Raw genomic sequence first — 19,276 nt, forward strand, 5'->3', positions numbered from 1 at the left:
ATTAGGCGGGTAGTTTTGTAATGTCCGAGGAACATTCTCCACGAGCGTCTTAAACGTACCTTTCGCTCCCCTTTCTTCCCGGGGCTGCTGATTCATTCTTTTAGTTGGTCTGTTATTCACTCCAAAAAACATTTATTGAATTTCTATGCCAATGAAGAAATACGCAGTTCTGCTCTCCAAGTGGGTAAAGTTCCAGATGCCAGTCTGGATGAATGGATAAAGACGATGTGGCATGTGTGTATAGAATGGAATATTACTCGGTGATCAGAAAGAATGAAATCATCCCATTTGCGACGTGGAAGGAACTAGAGAGTATTATGCTAAGTGAAATAAGTCAGAGAAAGACAAATGTCATATGATTTCACTCATGTGGAATTTAAGAAACAAAACAGGTGAACCTAGGGGAAGGGAAGCAAAAGTAAGATAAAAACAGAGGGAGACAAACCAAAAGACTCTTAAATGCAGAGAACAAACTGAGGATTGCTGGTGGGGTGTTGCTGGGTGGGGTGATGGCCTAACTGGGTGATGGGCATTAAGGAGGGCAATTGGGGGGTGTCTGGGTGGCTCAGATGGTTAAGCAACCGACATCGGCTCAGGTCATGATCTCCTGGTTTGTGGGTTCAAGCCCCGCATTGGGCTCTGTGCTGACAGGTCAGAGCCTGGCGTCTGCTTCCGATTCTGTGACTCCCTCTCTCTCTGCCCCTCACCTGCTCTCTCTCTCTCTGTCTCTCTCTTTCGAAAAAATGAATAGACATTAAAAAAATATTTAATGTGCAATATATGACAAGGTGTAATGCATGTGTGTTGATATACACACAGGGGGAGAATTGTTCTTTTTTCTGTAATTACTGATGGTTTTCTGAAATGAAAAAAGTAGGATTTTTTAAAAATATTCTTAGCAATATTAAATATCTTGGTCTTCCTCAACTCTGTTCATGACGCCCTGACCTGACCCTTCTATGAGCTGCATACGTGATCTGGTGATGTGGTCAAGGTACCAGGGGTCACACTGTGAAAACCATGTCTGTGACATCCATACGTCTGAGAACCACTGGTCCCATGGACCCCTCTCAACAACCAGTTCTTCTTTAGCTTTGTTTCCTCTTCCCAAAGTGGGAGTTTCTCAAGGCTGGGTTATCTGCCCTGTCTTCTCTCCCTTTCCACACTCACCTCCAGAAAGCTGATTCCTTTCAGGGTTTACAACACTTTTCTCCGATTCTTTACAGCTTGCAAAGTCCTTTCACTGGCGTCAGAGGATATAGGTTTGAATCTAGACTCCTCCATTTATTAGTTTGGGGACCGTGGGACATTTATTTAACCTTTCCAAGACTTGGTTTTTCTCATTTGTAAAAGGAGCGTAATAGTCATACCTACTCCTAGAGTTTTAGGGGGGAGTAGATGAGCTAATGAGTAGAAAATGCTTAGCATATTTTTTTTTCGACAAATGCTGCCAGGACAGTGAATGTCCACATACAACAGGATGACGTTGGACCTCCTTCTCACACCATAAGCAAATGGACATCGGCTGGTGAATGGATGAATGAAGTGTGGTAACTCTATACAATGGAATATTATTCTGCAACGAAAAGGAGTGACGTAATGTACACATTCTTCAACATGGATAAACCTTGGAAGCATGTTGCTAAGTGAAGGAAGGCACACATTAAAGGCCACATGTTCAGATTTCATATATGTGAGAGTTCCATAATGGGCAAATCCAAAGACAAAAAGCAGATGAGTGGTTTCCACAGTCTGGGGACAGAGGGTCATGGGAAGTAATAGCTAATGGATAGAGGGTTTCTTTGGGGGTGATGAAATGTTCTAAAATCAATCGTGGTGATGGTTGCACAGCTCTGTGAAAACACCAAAACAAAACAAAACAAAACATTGAATTGTACACTTGGAGTGAATTTTATGGTATATACATTTCATCGCAATAAAGCTGCTGAAAACATGCTTAGCACAGTGCCTAATGGGTGTTTCCCAATCCATGAATGTTATTTATTAGAAAATGTAACAGATGTTCACTCTTCTCTTGCCCTAAATGTATCCAAGTTTGAACCCAAAATATTGGACTCCTAATTTATCTACAGAACACGGACCCATGTACAAGGTGACTCATCGTGACATTGTTTATAATACCTAAAGATTGGAAACAAGCTAAAAGTCCATCAGTGGGAGGAGTGGTTACGTAAATTATGATACATCCATTGGCAAGAATACAAGGCAGTCATGAGAAAGAAAAGAATGAGGGGCACCTGGGTGGCTCTGTTAAGCGTCCAACTTCGGCTCAGGTCATGATCTTGCAGTTCGTGAGTTCAAGCCCCGCGTCGAGCTCTATGCTGACAGCTCCGAGCCTGGAGCCTGGTTCAGATTCCGTCTCCCTCTCTCTCTACCCCTCCCCTGCTCATGCTCTATCTCTCTCTCAAAAGTAAATAAACATAAAAACAAATTTTAAGAAAGAGAAGAATGAGGAAGCTTTTTATATATTGATATGAAACTATCTCTGAGATATGTTGTTAGGAGAAAAAAATCAGATCCAAACAAATAGGTAAACAGGTAGATAGGTAAATGATAGATGCATGACGGATAGGATATGTGTGTAGACATATCTGTATTTACTTACGTATATATAAAATACATCTGGAAGGCTAGAAAAACAAAACCAAGAATAAACAAACAAAAATACTGATGTTACTCTTTACCTCCAGGGAGGGAAACCAGGTAACCGTGGGGCAGAGAACTTTTCCCTGTGTATCTACTGACGTTTCAGTTATGAACCTTGCCAATGTACCTGCTATTCAAAATAAACAGAGACACAAAAAGGTTACATACTCTATGATCCCATTTATATGAAATACCTAGAACAGATAAATCTATGGAAACCAAAGGCAGAATGGCGGTTGCTAGGGGCTGGGGGAGGGATTACTGGGGAGAAACTGGTCAAGGAGATGAAAACATTTGGGAACAAGATAGGGATGTGGCGGCACAATATTGTGACTGTACTAAATGCAACTGAATTGTTCGCTTTGAAATGGTTCATTGTATTTTATGAAAATTTCACTCAATGAATTATTTTTTGAAAGAGGGAGAGGAAAAGGAAAAGCGGGGGGGGGGGGGAGGGGGAGACAGGGAAGGGAGGAAGGAAGGGGAGGGAAGGGAAGGGAGAATGTAGAACAGAACAGCAAAACAGAACGGCAGCTGACCTGGAAGGTTTTGAGCCAACAGCTTTGTATGCAGAGGCCTGTGCTAAGTCAGGAATTGGGGGAGGAGACAGTTGTCACAGTGATCTAGTGATCAGGAAGTCGGAGGGAGAAGACCAGGCATTGGGAAGGACACCAGAGCCGATGGGTGCCCACTGCCTTCCGTCCTGGGCGCTCCCCTGATGTCCAGCGCCATCCTTCACCTTGGGGCTCCTCGATGGCCAAGCTAAGGTTGTTTTTCCCTCTAGCAAAGCATTAGACGGTAGGGGGCTCCTGGAGGAACGTTCTACTCTGTCCTTGCCTCAAGTACTTGTCAATGGGCTGCAGGTTATAAGGAAGTTTAATTTTAGCTGCCATTTCCTTCTTGCCTTTGTTCCCCACATCGCTATGGAGGTGTGATGTTGGGGCTCCTGGAAACTGAGTCTGCAAGGTTTCTGGAGATTAGGCTTTTGATAAGATTGCCCTTTTCTTGTCATTTACTAAGATATTTGTAAACTGATGGAGACCCACGTCCTAGATGACTATGATCTCTATCCATTAACCATTTGTTTTCTTTCCTTTCCTTGGTCCTTTGGGCAGCCAGGAGTGCCTGAGGAATGTCACACACCTCCCACCTGGGGGGGGGGGGGGCGCTAGCTTGCACTCTGTCCCCAGCCCACTCCACGTTCCCTCATCACCCACCATCGCATTGCCATTGGAAGGATCCAGAGCACCAATGTCTCCTGCCCACCCCCAGCCCTCCTCAGAGCCACCTTCGAGGCTCGCACTCACCCGCTCCCAGCACCCCCTGCGTTTGTGGCCAGTCCCAGCTGGATGCCTAAGGCTCTGCAGCCCCAGCAGGGCCAGGAAGCTTCTTTTAACACTTAACGCAAAAGGCTGATTATTCTCCACCCCGGACAGTAGTGACATGGGAGCCAAAGCAAGCTGCACAAGCGACCCCCCCCACCCAGGCGGGGTCTGTGCGATATTCCTCAGGCCCTCCTGGCTGCCCAAGGACCAAGGAAAGGAAAGAAAACAAATGGTGAACTGATAAAGATCACAGTCCTACAGGACGGGAGTCTCCATCAGTTTGCAACTGTCTGAATGATTTACAAGAAAAAGGGCACTCTCCAGAAACCTATGGACTCCCTTTCCTGGAGCCCTAACCTCATCCTCCCCTCCACTGGGATGTGGGGAAACAAAGGCAAGAAGAAAATGCAGACAAAATTCAATCTCTTTATAACCTGCAGCCCATTGACAAATACTTGAGGCACAGACACCATAGAACGTTCCTCCAGGAAGCCCCTACCTAATGTTAATGTTTCGCTAGAGGGAAAAATAACTTTAGCTCCCCAACAGCAAGGCCCCCAGTACCTTAGGAGTCCTCTTTAGCATATGAAAGTCCTTTGGGAAACCTCTCTCTTCCCTTCCGCCCCCTCCCACCAACTCCAGAGTATATAACCATCACTCCTGACAACCCAGGGCAGCTCTTTCTGCCCAGCGGTCCTGTCCCTGTGCTCCAATAAAACCACCCTCTGGCACCAAAGACATCTCAAGAATTCTTTCTTGGCCATCAGCTCCAGACCCCCACCACCGCTCCAAAACTGCATCGGTCGGGGTAGCGCCCGAACTTCTCCAGGGACCCCCAGAATTTCCAGCTCCCACAAGCATTCCGGGACTCACTCCTCCCCGGGCCACCAACGTGCCTCTGACGCCCCCACCACCAGGGCAAGAAAACCAACCGTGCAGTGACTCTCCCTGCCAGCCCCTCCCAAGGGGACTGTTGTGTCGGTGCCGCTCTGTCCCCTGCCATGTGAACCTGCTCCATCCCACGCTAATGGCCTGAAGGAAGATTCTCCGCAAGTCTTCCTCTCCGCTCCGTTTCTCCCGCCTCCGTCCCAGTCGCCCCACATCCAGAAGGCGACACTTGCTTCCACAGCGGCCTCCCTGCCTCGCCACGCTTGCACCTCAAGCCCACCCGGCCACCACCACAGCTGTGGTCACCTTCATGCTCCATATTCATGGGCTCACGCCAGGACTCCGAGGCCCCCACCGGCTTCCCACTGCCTGAAGGCCTCTCCTGGCATTCAAGGCCCCCTTACTTTTTTATTATTTTTTTAAGGATTATTTATTTTGGGAGACAGAGAGACAGAGTGGGGGAGGGGCAGAGAGAGAGGGAGACACGGAATCTGAAGTCAAGTCCCCTTTACATGAAGCCAGACAAACAGACTCTCCAGCCTGGTCTCCTAACAATGATGTAAGCATTGTCCTCTGCACGTAAATGCTTAACTAATGTGTACTGATTGACTATGAACACTACGCTTTAATTTTTTTTTTTTTTACGTTTACTTATTTCTGCGAGAGAGCGAGAGCGCGAGTGGAGGAGGGGCAGAGAGAGAGGGAGACAGAGGATCCAAAGCGGGCTCTGCACCGTCAGCACAGAGCCCGACACAGGGCTCGAACTCACGAACCATGAGATCGTGACCTGAGCTGAAGTCGGACGCTTAACCGACGGAGCTACCCAGGCGCCCCTGTCAACACTACACTTTAAAATGAAAAGTGAGGGGCACCTGGGAGGCTCCGTCGGTTAAGCGTCCGACTCTCTAGCTCAGCTCAGGTCATGGTCTCACGGTTTGTGAGTTCGAGGCCGGCATCGGGCTCATACTGATGGCGCAGAGCCTGCTTGGGATTCTCTCTCTCTCTCCCTCTCTCCACCCCTCCCATGCACGCATGCATGCTCTTTCTCCTTCTTGCCCTCTCACTCTCTCTCTCTTTCTCTCAGAAATAACTTAAAATGAAAAATTCAGGGGTGCCTGGGTGGTTCCCTGACTCTTCATCTCAGCTCAGGTCGTGATCTCACAGTTCGTGCGTTCGAGCCGCACATCGGGCTTTAGGCTGGTAGTGCAGAGACCGCTTGGGATTCGCTGTCTCCCTCTCTGCCCCTCCCCCTCTTGCTCTGTCTCTCTCTCTCAAAAATAAATAAACTTATTTTTTTTTAAATATTAAAAAACGAGGGGTGTGTGAGTGGCTCAGTCGGTTAAGCATCCGACTTCGGTTCAGGTCATGATCTCGCGGTTTGTGGGTTCAAGCCCCGCGTCGGGCTCTGTGCTGATGGCTCGGAGCCCGGAGCCTGCTTCGGATTCTGTGTCTCCCTCTCTCTCTGCCCCTCCCCCAGTTGTGTTCTCTCTCTCTCTCTCTCTCTCTCTCAAAAATAAACAATAAAAATATTTCAAAGTGTATCTGAGTCTCGTTTTCTTCCTAGGCACTGCTGTAACCCTGATTCAAAAGGCACCGTCACTCACCTGGCCGTCTGCTGGCCTCCTCGATGTGTCCCCTGCCTCTCCTCCTAACACCTTCAATTCGTCCTCATGTCACAGCTAAAGTGAATTTCTTTTTTTTTTTTTAATGTTTATGTATTTATTCCTGGGGGGGAGGGGTGCAGAGAGAGAGGGAGACCGAGAATCCCGGAAGCAGGCCCCGTGCTATCGGCGGAGCTCGAACTCGAGAACCGTGAGCCAAAGTCGGAAGCCCAACCAAATGAGCCCCCCAGGTGCCCCAACGGCTAAAGTGAATTTAAAATGTAAGTCACATCACTTGCCCCCAGTCTTAACTTCTTGTTTCTCATTGCCTCAAACTCCGTCTTCCTTAAAAGAGGACTAGAAACCCGTTCGTGGGTCTCAGCTGGCCTCAACCAACTCCTTCGGACTCACCCAGTGCTCTATCCACTTCCAGGAAAGAGCCAATCTTTCCTGCCCTGAGGACTGTTCTTGTACTGTTCCTCCCTGAGAAAGCCCTTCCCACCCTGAACAAATCCCCTGGTCAGCTTCTTTTCATCCTTCAGGTTGCAAGTTGAACGACATTCCCCAGACTGCCTCTTTTTCTTATTTAAATGGATCCTCAAATTCTCTGTGTTTTTAAATGAATGTTTGTTGAGGTGTAATAACAAACCAGGAGATTCGTAGCACATTCCTTCACCTTTCCCCAGTTTCCTTCCCCGCCCTTTGTGCTCAGGGGCCTCCCCCTGCCCTTGCAACCACTGACCCGATTTCTGCCCAGCAGGGTTGCCTTTTCCAGAACGTTGCTGTGACGGTTCATTTTATGTCAGCCCGACTGGGACACAGGGTGCCCAGGCAGGCATTGGGTCAGCTGGGTCAGACGTTATCCTGGGTGTGTCTGTGGCGGTGTTTCTGAAAGCGATTGGCGGTTTTTTTAATTTATTTTTGAGAGAAAGAGAGAGAGACAGAGAGAGAGTGAGTGGGGGAGGGGTAGAGACAGAAGGAGAGAGAGAATCCCAAGCAGGCACTGCACTGTCAGCCCGGAGCTTGACGCGGGGCTTGAACTGCTAACCGGTGAGATCCCGACCTGGGCCGAAACCAAGTGTCGGACCGAGCCGCCCAGGGCCCCCCAAAGAGACGAACATCTGAGGGGGCTGCCCGGTGCAGCCAGTGGGCCTCCTTCCTGTGGATGGGCCTCACCCAACCGTCCGAAGACCTGAAGAGAACCAAACGCTGCTGGGGAGTGAACTCCTCCTGCCTGTTGAGCCGGAACAAAGGTCTTCTCCGACTTTTGTACTTAAGCTGAAAACCAGTGGCTCTTCTTGGATCTCAAGGCTTTCCCAAGCCTGCCGGCTTTCAGACCAGAAGTCACACAATTGGCCCTCCTCGGTCTCCGGCTTGCCCACTAAAGCTCTTGGGACCTCGCGGAATCTATGGAGATAGACACACGCACACGTATCTGCCCATCCTATTGGTTCTGTTTCTCTGAAGAACCCCAACAGGACCACAGAAATGAGGTCCGGGGTGCCTGGGTGGCTCGGTTGGTTATGCCCCCGACTGCGGCTCGGGTCAGGATCTTGCGGTCCGTGAGTTCAAGCCCCGCGTCGGGCTCTGCGCTGACAGCTCGGAGCCTGGAGCCTGCTTCGGGTTCCGTGTCTCCCTCGCTCTCCGCCCCTCCCCTGCTCACGCTCTCTCTCTCAAAAATAAATAAACATTAAAAAAAATTAAAAAAAAATGAAAGCATACAGTAGGTATGCTTTCACTTAGCATAGTGATTGTGAGACCATCCACGCATTAGTAGTTCCACTTTGTGGATGACTGATAAGAAAATGTACCACAGTTTATCTGGACATTTGCATGGTCTCCAGTTTCCAGTAATTATGAACAAAGTTGTTATAAACATTTGTATAGAGGCCATTGCGTGGACCCGTTTTATCTAGGAGCCGAAAGGTAAGTGAAAGCTGACATTCGCGAGAAACCGCCAAACTGTTTTTCAAAGCGGTTGAACGGATTTCATGTTCTCCCGAACAGCCTATGAGATTCTGGTTGTTTCACATCCTCACTGACGGGGGTCCCGCCAGTTTTTAAATTGCAGCTGTTGGCAACAGGCGTAGCGGCGGTGAGGTTTGGGGGTGATGGCGGGGTTTGGAGCTGACGGCCAAGAAAGAATTCCTGAAGACGTCTTTGGTGCAGAAAAGGTGATTTTATTAATGCACGGGGACAGGATCCACGGGCAGGAAGAGCTGCCCCGGGCTTGCGAAAGAGAGGCTGGTTTTATACCGTGGAGTTGGGGGAGCTAAAGCCAAGAGGAAGTTTCTTAAAGGGATTTCCATATGCTAAGGAAGATTCCCAGGATGGTGGAGGCCTAACTATTTTCAAGCTAAGGTTGTTTTCCCCTCTAGCAAAGCGTTATCATTCAGTAGGGAGTTCCTGGAGTTTAGGCTCTTGAGAAGATGTTCGTAAACTGAGGGCGACTCTGGCAGTTTAACCATTTGTTTTCTGTCCTTTCCTTTGCTCCTGGGCAGCCAGACATGCCTGAGGAATGTTACACGTGTCCCACCTGGGGGCGGGGTCTCCCACCTGGGGGCGGGGTCTCCCACCTGGGGGCGGGGTCTTTGCCGGATGTCAGCTCCCTCATGAGTGGTATCTTACTGGTTTTAATTTGCATTTGCCTAATAGGTGATGATTTCGAGCATCTTTTCATACGCGTTTTTACCATCCGCAGCGTTTACCCATTTTCAGTTGGGTTATTGTGTTACAAGAGTTCTTTATGCATTCTAGATACAAGTCCTATGTCCTATATGTGTCTTGGAAATCTTTTCTCCCCGTCTGTGGCTTGTCTGTTGATAGGCGTTAAGAGTGTCTTTCAAACAATGGAAGTTTTTTATCGTAATTTTTTTAAACACTTGTTTGTTTTTGAGACACAGAGACAGAGTGTGAGCTGGGGAGGGCAGAGAGAGAGGGAGACACAGAATCTGAAGCAGGTTCCAGGCTCCGAGCACAGAGGCTGGTGCGGGGCTCTAATCCACAAACCATATAGGACCTGAGCCAAAGTCGGACGCTTAACTGACTGAACCACCCAGGTGTGGACACACGCTACACACACACACACACACACACACACACACACACACGTGCGCGCACAAGCGAGGGAGGGGCAGAGAGGGAGAGAAAAACTTCGAGAAAAATGTCAGCACAGAGCCTAAGGCGGGGTGTCAGTACAGAGCCTGGTGTGGGGCTCGGAGCCAGACGCTGGATGCGAGCTCACAAACCATGAGATCTTGACCTGAGCTGAAACCAAGAATCGAAGAGTCAGATGCTTACCCGACTGAGCCACCCGAGTCCCCGCCTGCTAGGACTTTTCACGGGATTACACTAACTATAGATCAGTCCTGGGAGAACTGGCATATTAACATCTTGAGTCTTTCATTTTATAAATGTGGTATTTGTCTCCATTTACTCAGGACTTCCTTAATTTCTCTTATCCTAAGTTATTTGGGATTTCCCAGATACCTTTCTGTTATTGGTTTTTACTAGTTTTAATTCTACGTAGAAGTTTTTTATGGCCCAGAATATTCTCTACCTCGGTGAATGTTCCCTAAACATTTGAAGACGGTGTGCATTATACGGTTATGTGAATTTCATGCCCACCTCCCCATGGTAGCGGGCCATGTTATCCATGTAGGATCCCGGGCCCAGGTTTTTCTGTCCCTCCTCTGACCTTGGAGGATATTGGCCTGTACTCCTTCTCGGCAGTCATGGTTCTTTGCCTGTGTCCAAAGGCAGAACATTTCCTATTCCCGCACTGGCAAATGGGTTTTGTCTTTATTCCTCCCCTAGAGATGATGGATTTTTGCCTGAGCCCCAGGGGTGATAGGATTTGCTGCGCCTCCCTCAGCAGCCTAAAGCTTTTGCATCTTCTGGAAACGGGTCTGGGGAAGTGGGCAGGGTTTCATATCTACCTATCCCTCGGCAGTAGCCAATTACGTCCCAAATGCTTGAACCAGCGACGAGGGGGGGGGCTTTCTGGTCTCCAGCCTGCCCCAGTGTTTCTTGTGAACACTTGGTATAGACCACTGGAAAGATCAAGTCCCCCGATTTGAAACTCTCAGCTATGCCAAATTCTTAAACTCCTTTAAGAATTTAACATTCTAGATTATCTTTAGCTGCTCATACAGTGGCCACTTCTTTCTTGAGCACTCTTTCTAGAAGGAAATGGGGGCATATCCCATCTCCTGTTGGAGCACTGATCACTCCCCGGGATTGTGTGCTCCGTCTCCCAACTTCAGCTCTCTGACACGCTCAAGGAGAGCTGGAATTTTGTAGATTATCCAGAAGTTTTTCCTTATGAGCTTACAGTCTCGAGACTTTCTACACCCTGTTCAGAAGCAGAATGGACTACCTCAACTAACGGTGATTTTGTTATTGTCTGAAACCAGTTATTATTTCCATCATTATACTTATTAAAATTTGTAAATTTGTAATTATTTTTGTTTTGTTTCCCCCACTTAACTTTAAGATCGTGAAGACATAACTCTGTCTCTTCATGATCGTAATCCCTCGCACCTAGTGCCACACTGCACACAAAGCCCTTAAAACTAAACAAAATGATGCTTATGACAGATTATTTCTTTTTTCAAAAATCATTAGCCCACCATACAGCAAACACTGGCTGATTAAAACATCCACAGAAGTACCGGGGGGCAGGGGAGGGCCTAGGAAGAGGAAGAACGAGGGCCCAAAAGCTAAACTGGGAGATTATATTCTGAACTATCTGCTAGATTTTCATTTATCATCTGCCCAGAGAATCTGGCTGTGATGCTGACCAAGTTCAAAACAAAGCGCAAATGAGACAAGGATACCAAACCCTTCTTTCATGAAGCTTCGGGAACAACTGAAATAAATGAACTAGCAAAAAACATAGATCAGTAATTCCTTATTGTTTATTCTTTTCTTACAAAAAGACACTCAGAACAAATAAATATAAAATGGCATACGTCTTATTTAGCAATGGGCAAATACAGGTTTTTCTGGGTACTGTCCACAGGGATGAACTAAAGGAGCTTCCAGAAGTGCCCTCATCCTATCAGCTTTCCACCCTCTGTTTAAAAAAAAAAAAAAAAAGTCAATGCTTTTCATTCCTCACAATTTTCAACAATGGAGTCTCAAAATAAGTAACCTAACCCTGACTCAGACAAAGACATCTGATTCAAGGTCAGCACGTATATAATGACGTTGCCCCGAAACTTCAACGAATGAATATTGAGTTTTCATTTCTTGTATCTTGTATGAATAAAGAGTTTATTCTGTTCAAATCTGCATGGCAAATAAAATACAACAGAAAGCTGAGTACAATATATACACTTTTCTGTCCTAAGAGAAAACATTAAATACAGGTATATTTAATATACAGTGAACATGCCATGTATTTTCTTAAAGCCAACAAAATCCCGATTTCCTATACCCTGCAGGTGATGCAGAAGGCAAACGAATACCAAAATCACTTCTGACAAAATTTAGCTAACAAAATTAGCTAGACGGTAATACAAATTCAATATTCAATGGATTTATTCATTCCACGGTTGCATGGAAAACGAAGTAAAAAACGTCAAGTACAAGTAGAACCACACATAAGAAAAAGCACCTACGGACGGAGGAGGGACAGCTCTGGGAGCCTGCCTGGGAGAGGCACACCTCGCTCAGGTGTTTCCACGGACAGAACACCCTAGTTCGCCGAAACCCTAGGTTACTCAGTTCTGGGTCTGAAATCTTCTCTAAGACGTCAAAAGTCAATTTAAACATAGAGGGGAGATATTTTTTTTTTAATCTGTGGGTAAAGATCATGAAAGTCTGACACTGATTTTCCTAAAAGGCAACTCACGACTCTCCAGAAGTACGAATAAACATCAAAAAGCCCAAAGTAAAGAGCTAGTACATCAACATGCGCGGTCAGGAATCCCGTGAAAGTCACAAGGTGCTGCGGTTCCGGGATTTCCACGAACCTCCTCCTGGGAGAAGACAGTGTTCCGTGACGGATGCGGATTATGCCCACTGCTCACGAGACATACACACATCGAGACTCGTGAGATCCTACTTTGTAACAATTTAGAAATCCAAATTTGGCTCCAGAAAATATAAATCTGGAATAGGACTCTGCAGATAGACAATACAAGTAGCAGTTGAGTGGAACCTGCCTGCAACAATCCTGTATTTACTTTTTTTTTTTTTTCCTTTAAGGCTACAGAAAATCTGCACATAGACAAGGCGATTAATTCTCATAATAAAAATACCCCCTCCAAGGAGCTAAGGTCTCCAGTCAGATTCCATGGTGAGTAGATGTTGTGTGGCACATTCTATTCCACAGGTGTACTTTCTGGTGAGTCTGCAGGCTTAGGATCAATTCTTTCCGGGAACAGTAGCTTCTCACAAACTGCCTCCTTTATTGGTAAATACTGTGATATTTCGTTGGGTTCCGTGAAGAGGGAAGGTGAAACGTGCTGGGAGATACATAAGTTGTATTAGTATATATTCAGTCACTGCACTGATACTTTTTGGAAATGCTCTGGTTCAAGCATGCATAAAACATGCCAATTCTAAAATGAGTGGCAATCGACGTCTATGAGGATGTATAGGTGTTTCTAATGAGAACGGGTATCTCGTTACTGGACCATTCAGCCCTGTTACCGAATGACTTCCTCAAAGCTCACAGGGATATATTATTTATAACGCTCCCACAGATGTATTAAGAATCCAATCCCCTTTCCCTGCTGCTTTTGTACCTTGAGAGCACTAGCCTTCGGGTAGAGCCCCGTACGGGGTCTATGCCAGACTCTTAAGTAACTTTTCTAGCCCACGAACGTGCTCCCCCCAGAAGGAAACAAGCGCTAGGGGTGAAAAAGAGTAACAAGTTTGCAGAAAGGTGGCACCTGGGAAACAACCCATTACAGAATCCTACAGACTTGGAGAAGCCCTTTACAAGTCCCAGAGGGGCAAGAAAATAAAGGACGTTATGTGAAAACAAGTTACGGTACAGAATTACCACACTTTAAGAAAAAAATCAGAAAAGCAGACTGGCTAGAAAGAAGTTACGGGGGGACGAGGCGCTAAGTGGAATGAACATCCAATTGGTGCCAGTACCAGACCCACCGCCAACCAATTCTGGGTCTGTTTTTCCACCATAAAAAGTGGAAATTAGATTGGATGATGGTGCTACCCATAACAACCCTGTCCTGGTATCTGGGGTGAATTCAGAGAAGTTACGCTCCAGGAGGCTTTATCTTATAGGTGGGCTTATTGGGTGAATCGCTAGATCTAGGGAGGCAGATGTGGCTGGAAATATACAAAATGAAACATCAAAAGTCGACTTCTAGAAACTGGTATTTAAACAGCGTACCATTAAATTAGCAATTTTGCTCTCTCGTGATGTATATTCTCGTAACATGTAGGTCTTGTCCGCCTATGTGGAAAGGTAAAAAAAAGGTTGCAATAAATATTTCTATTGTTACAAAATAGTTTCTATTAAACAGAACCACCTATGACAACAGAACAGGTTGCAAAAGCAGCATGAAGTCTGATAAGAATATCTTATTCTGTAATGAGATAACTAATCTCACCAAGAATTCGGAATTATTGATTCCAATCTCTATAAATCACAGTGATAGCATATGTAAACAGATTTGATAATTACCAACTAAGAGAAACACAGCCAAAGTTTTACTATGAAAGTATGTATATTTACAAATGAGATATGCAAGAGATATTAATATTACCGCATGTTTGGAACTATACCTTTTCCTTAAGCTATAGTATCTACTTACATAACCAGGCTACTCTTATGTTTAAAAAAACAAAACAAAACAAAACAAAAGAAAGCTTTACCAAATTTTATTCCCTCCTATTTCCACAAAATTCTTGTCAAATTGCTTATTTAATAAAGCAAGTTTTTGGTACTTCAATTTTTCCCATTTATGACTTTTTACTTACGTATTTAAGTAGTCGCCATGCCCAATATGGGGCTTGAACTCACGACCCTGAGATTAAGAGTCCTATTCTCTACTGACTGAGCCAGCCAGGCACCCTCCATTTACAACTGTTTAAAATTAGGTGTTAGAGGGGCGCCTGGTGGCTCAGTTAAGCATCTGGCTTTGACTCAGGTCATGATCTCACAATTTGTGAGTTCGAGCCCCGGCGTTGAGCTCTGTGCTGACAGCTCAGAGCCTGCAGCCTGCTTCAGATTCTATGTCTCTCTCTCTCTCTCTCTCTGCCCCTCCCCTGCTTGCACTCTGTCTCTCTCTCAAAAATAAATAAACATTAAAAAAATTCTTTTAATAAAATTAGGTTTTAAAAGGCAATGTATTACAATTTGTTTTTTGGTGAAACATTATTCAATAAAAGAAAAATCACATAAGATTAAACTCCCTTAACGTTTTATCCTTTTTTTAATTTTAGAGACAGAGTACAAGCCGGGGCCTGGGGCAGAGGGAGAAAGAGAGAATTTCAAGCAGGCTCCACACTCAGTGCAGAGCCTGACATGGGGATCGATCCCACGACCCTGGGATCATGACCTGAAGCTGAAATCAAGAGGCTCAACTGAGCCACCCAGGCACCCCAACTTTTATTCTTTTCTATCAATAAAAACACATTAATACTTAAGGAAAGAAAAATTAGATGATATAAAAGTATAATATATAAGTACAGCTTCTATAGATAATACTATCTTTAACTTAGAAATCTCTACACAATATCTTACATAGATTCATACTTGCTTTTTTCTTTTAAAAATTTTTAATGTTTATTTCTTTTTGAGAGAGAGCACAAGTGGGGGACGGGCAGAGAGAGAGGGGGACAGAGGATCGGAAGCAGGCTCCGTGCTGACAGCAGCCAGACTGATGCAGGGCTTGAACTCACAAACCACAAGATCACAAGCTGAGCCGAGGTGGGACCCTCAACCAACTGAGCCACCCAGGTGCCCCCATACTTGCTTTTTAAAATTCAACACTGAGGGGCGCCTAGGTGGCTCAGCTGGTTAAGCGTCGAACTCTTGGATTTTGACTCAGGTCACAATCCCAGGGTTGTGAGATCAGCCCCACAACGGAACCTGCTCGGGATTCTCTTTCCCTCTGTCACTCCCCGGCTCGTGCATGCACGTGCACTCTCAAAAATAAATGAACGAATGTTTAAAATTCAACACTGAGATGCAGATCTTTACATACCAGTTAAATACAACTCTGCCATTCATTTTAATGGATGTGTACTTTTCTACTATATGGATATAAATTAAACAATTTAAATCAGTGCCCATTCAGTGGGCATTAAGCTCCTTCTCTCCTTTTTGCTATTATAAACAATAGCATTGCCATGAACATTCATATATATATATATGTATGTGTATATACATTTATATATAGATACACATACGTGTGTGTGTATATATACATTATATATATGTATAATATATACATATTATATGTATAATGTATAATATATACATATAATATATATAATATATATAATGTATATATACATAATGTATATATATGTATATACATATATAGATACACATACCTATATATACATTATATATGTATAATATATATAATGTATATATACATAACGTGTGTGTATATATATGTATATACATATATGCTGTATATATATAATGTATATATAACACGTATATATATGTATATATACATTATATATATATAAATGTACAACTGCCTGATTAATATTTGCAGATTACTATATAAGAATGATTTTAGGATAAATTCCTAAGAAATACTGTTGACTTAAAGCATAAGCATTTTTAAAACTTAGATTTCATCTTTTCTGAAGGAGAAAAATGCAGTCTATCTTTAGTACTTCGCTACCACTTATTAAAAGAAAAAGATCGCAAAAAAAAAAAAAGAAAGAAAAAGATCACAGTTACCATGTTATTTCAAGGAAAAAAGCCCCACCCGTCTATAAGTGCAGGATTTGGGAAAACACCAATCCAACCTCACCCTACTGGGTATACAAATCTCACTTCTGCCACCCAATAACTGTGTAACTCGGGTAAGTTACTTACTCTGTCTTTGCTGTAGTTGCCACAGCTATAAACAGCGATGATAACGGGACTTATTTCACAGGGTGGTTGTGAGAGTTCACTGTTCCTAGGACTGCCCAACTGGTACTGGTGTTCCCTTCGCTAAGTCACCATTCTACATGATCACAGATCTGAGGGTACAAATCCATTCCACAAGGACAGGCTGCTATAAGCTATTAGAAGACTTTTCATGCCTTCAATTTAAGCCTCCTCCTTTTTTTTAGCTTTTCTGAAAACCTTGTATGTTAACAGTTCCTTCAGAGGTGAGTACAGAGCTTTCAAACTTTAGAACAACTATCAAAATGATTATGTAATAGAAATTTCAGTAGGTCATGTGATTGTTGTTTTGTTTTGTTTTAAGTTTACTTGAGAGAGAGACCATGATCGGGGAAGGGGCAGAGAGAGAGGGAGAGAGAGAATTCCAAACATGTTCTGTGCTGTCAGCACAGAGCTCGACGAGGGGCTCGATCCCACGAACCACGAGATCATGACCTGAGCTGAAATCAAAAGTCAGACGCTTGACTAAATGAACCACCCAGGTGCCCCCTCGTGATTGGTATTTTTAATATCAAGACATTATATAAACAATACATATGACACACAAAGGTAAGAGTTAAAGGACAGGTTTTCTTTTTTTTTTTTAAGTTTATTTTGAGAGAGAGGGCGAGCAGGGGAGGGGCAGAGAGAAAGAGAATCCCAAGCAGAGTCTGCACTGTCAGCACAGAGCCCAATGCAGGGCTCGATCTCACGAACCTTGAGATAATGACCTGAGCCCAGATCAAGACCTGGATGCTTAACTGAGTCACCCAGGCACCCCAGGGAACAGGTTTCTTAAACACAGCTTAAGTACACATGAAGTTTTTAAAAAAGCATCAGACATCCTCTACTGGGGAGGAACACTGGGGAGTGTCTTTCAGAAAACATTTTCAGCTACCAGAACTTTCAGAAAGGAAGATGTGATGCGGTCAATAGTGAATGTAGAACACCCAATCTTCAAGGTTAGAAGGACTGCCATAAATTATAAAGCATTATTTCATTTCAAATTCTCAGACAGACAGTGAAAGAACACGAACGAGCCCAACATCAACTAGTACATTCATTAAATAAGAAGAGATACCTCATGGTAAAGTCTTGTGTCATTCATTCTGATAAGCACTCCATCGATTCTCAAGAAAAATCGCAACAGCAGGAAAAAACTAGAAGGCATTACTCTCTGAAAAAAAAAATAGTACGTTAATATTTTAATGAAAACTAAATGCTATTACTTTGCTGAGAAAATAATTTTTTTTTAAAGGCATCAAAGAAAAGCTGAATTAGCAGTATACAGAAATCTATGAACTAAAGGTTCTTTGTCATAGCACCAACTTAGTCCTATTCTGTTCTGTTCTATTCTATTCTATTCTATTCTATTCTATTCTATTCTATTCTATTCTATTCTATTCTATTCTAAATATCCTGGCTTCAGTTTCCTAAATAGAAAAACATTTTTTAGGTCAAAAGATAATTGAGGTTAAAAAGACTTAACACTTACCTAAGTAATATGAAAATTACAATGTTCACTTTAAAAATTGACAGTACTTGGGGTGCCTGGGTGGCTCAGTCAGTTGGGCATCCGACTTCGGCCCAGCCATGATCCCACGGTTCGTGGGTTCGAGCCCCGCGTCGGGCCCTATGCTGACAGCTCAGAGCCTGGAGCCTGCATTCTGTGTCTCCCTCTCTCTCTGCCTCTTCCCTACTCGCACTCTGTCGCTCTCTCTCAAAAATAAGTAAACATTGAAAAAAAATTTTTTAAACTGACAGTACTTACCATTAATGTCAACACCAGTAATACCAAAAGGAAAGCATAACCTATTTCTTTGTTGTTACTCATCTCTACTCACTTTACATTAAATAAAGGCGAGAACTTAAACGAAATGCTCTAATTCAGTGCACTCGATTAAGTATTATTTCATACTGCCGAAGACTGGTTTATCAGATCATTATAACATGTTCTTGGCATCTTTCATCTATGTCACATCTATACATTTCTGTTTCCAAGCGTAAACCAGGGAAAAAAGACAGAGACAGTGAGAGAGTAAGAAGGTGGGTCCTGGTGGCAGGGAGGGAGGGGTTGGATATTGGGGGGCCTTTAGATCTTTAAAAGGAATATGCTTGTGGGCACTTGGCTGTCTTAGTTGGTAAAGTATATGATTCTTGATCTTGGGGTCATGAGTTCAAGCCCCACATTGGGGGTAGAGATTACCAAAAATAAAATAAAATAAAATAAAATAAAATAAAACAAAATAAAACAAAGACCATTTCTTAAAATAAAATAAAATACAGACCATTTCTTAAAAAAAAAAAAGAAAAAAGCTTCACCATTTACTAAATAAACACTCGTCGTCTACTAAGTGTCCAGTTCTAACTATAAGTAGATCTTGGATTTATATAAAAAGATACAATCCCAGTGGTCAAGAAGTTTATCAAAGAGGGAAACAGAGAAAAAAAAAATGATGTGGCAGATATAGTAACAGAGGTATGCACAAGGTTCAATAAGCACTCAGAGAAAGTCCCGAAGTTGGCTGAAGAAAGTTAGAGAAGACAATGGAAAGCTGACCGTGGAAAGAAGAGCTGGGGGCGAGCTCCATTTTTTTTCCAAAAAGAGGAAACAGCATATATAACAAGTACTGAGGCACGGAATAGAAGATACACGCAGGGAACTGAGTGAGTTGTAGAAGCACAGGGCAACATTAATG

The 19,276-nt window shown here is 44.0% G+C and overlaps 1 protein-coding gene across 1 annotated transcript in view; it reads right to left on the minus strand.

Moving 5' to 3' along the window:
• Positions 1 to 11,382: 11,382 nt before the first annotated feature.
• TIPRL (TOR signaling pathway regulator) overlaps positions 11,383 to 19,276 on the minus strand; it is a 31,150-nt gene continuing 23,256 nt past the window's right edge. Inside the window, exons 5-7 of the mRNA XM_027046163.2 lie at positions 17,659 to 17,754; positions 13,851 to 13,913; positions 11,383 to 12,954 (exon numbers count right to left, since the gene is read on the minus strand). Coding sequence (XP_026901964.2) covers positions 12,811 to 12,954; positions 13,851 to 13,913; positions 17,659 to 17,754 — 303 coding nt within the window. The 3' untranslated portion in view covers positions 11,383 to 12,810. The remainder of the gene's footprint in view (positions 12,955 to 13,850; positions 13,914 to 17,658; positions 17,755 to 19,276) is intronic.

The sequence above is a fragment of the Acinonyx jubatus genome, chromosome E4 (genome assembly GCF_027475565.1).
Source record: "Acinonyx jubatus isolate Ajub_Pintada_27869175 chromosome E4, VMU_Ajub_asm_v1.0, whole genome shotgun sequence".
Lineage (NCBI taxonomy): Eukaryota > Metazoa > Chordata > Mammalia > Carnivora > Felidae > Acinonyx > Acinonyx jubatus.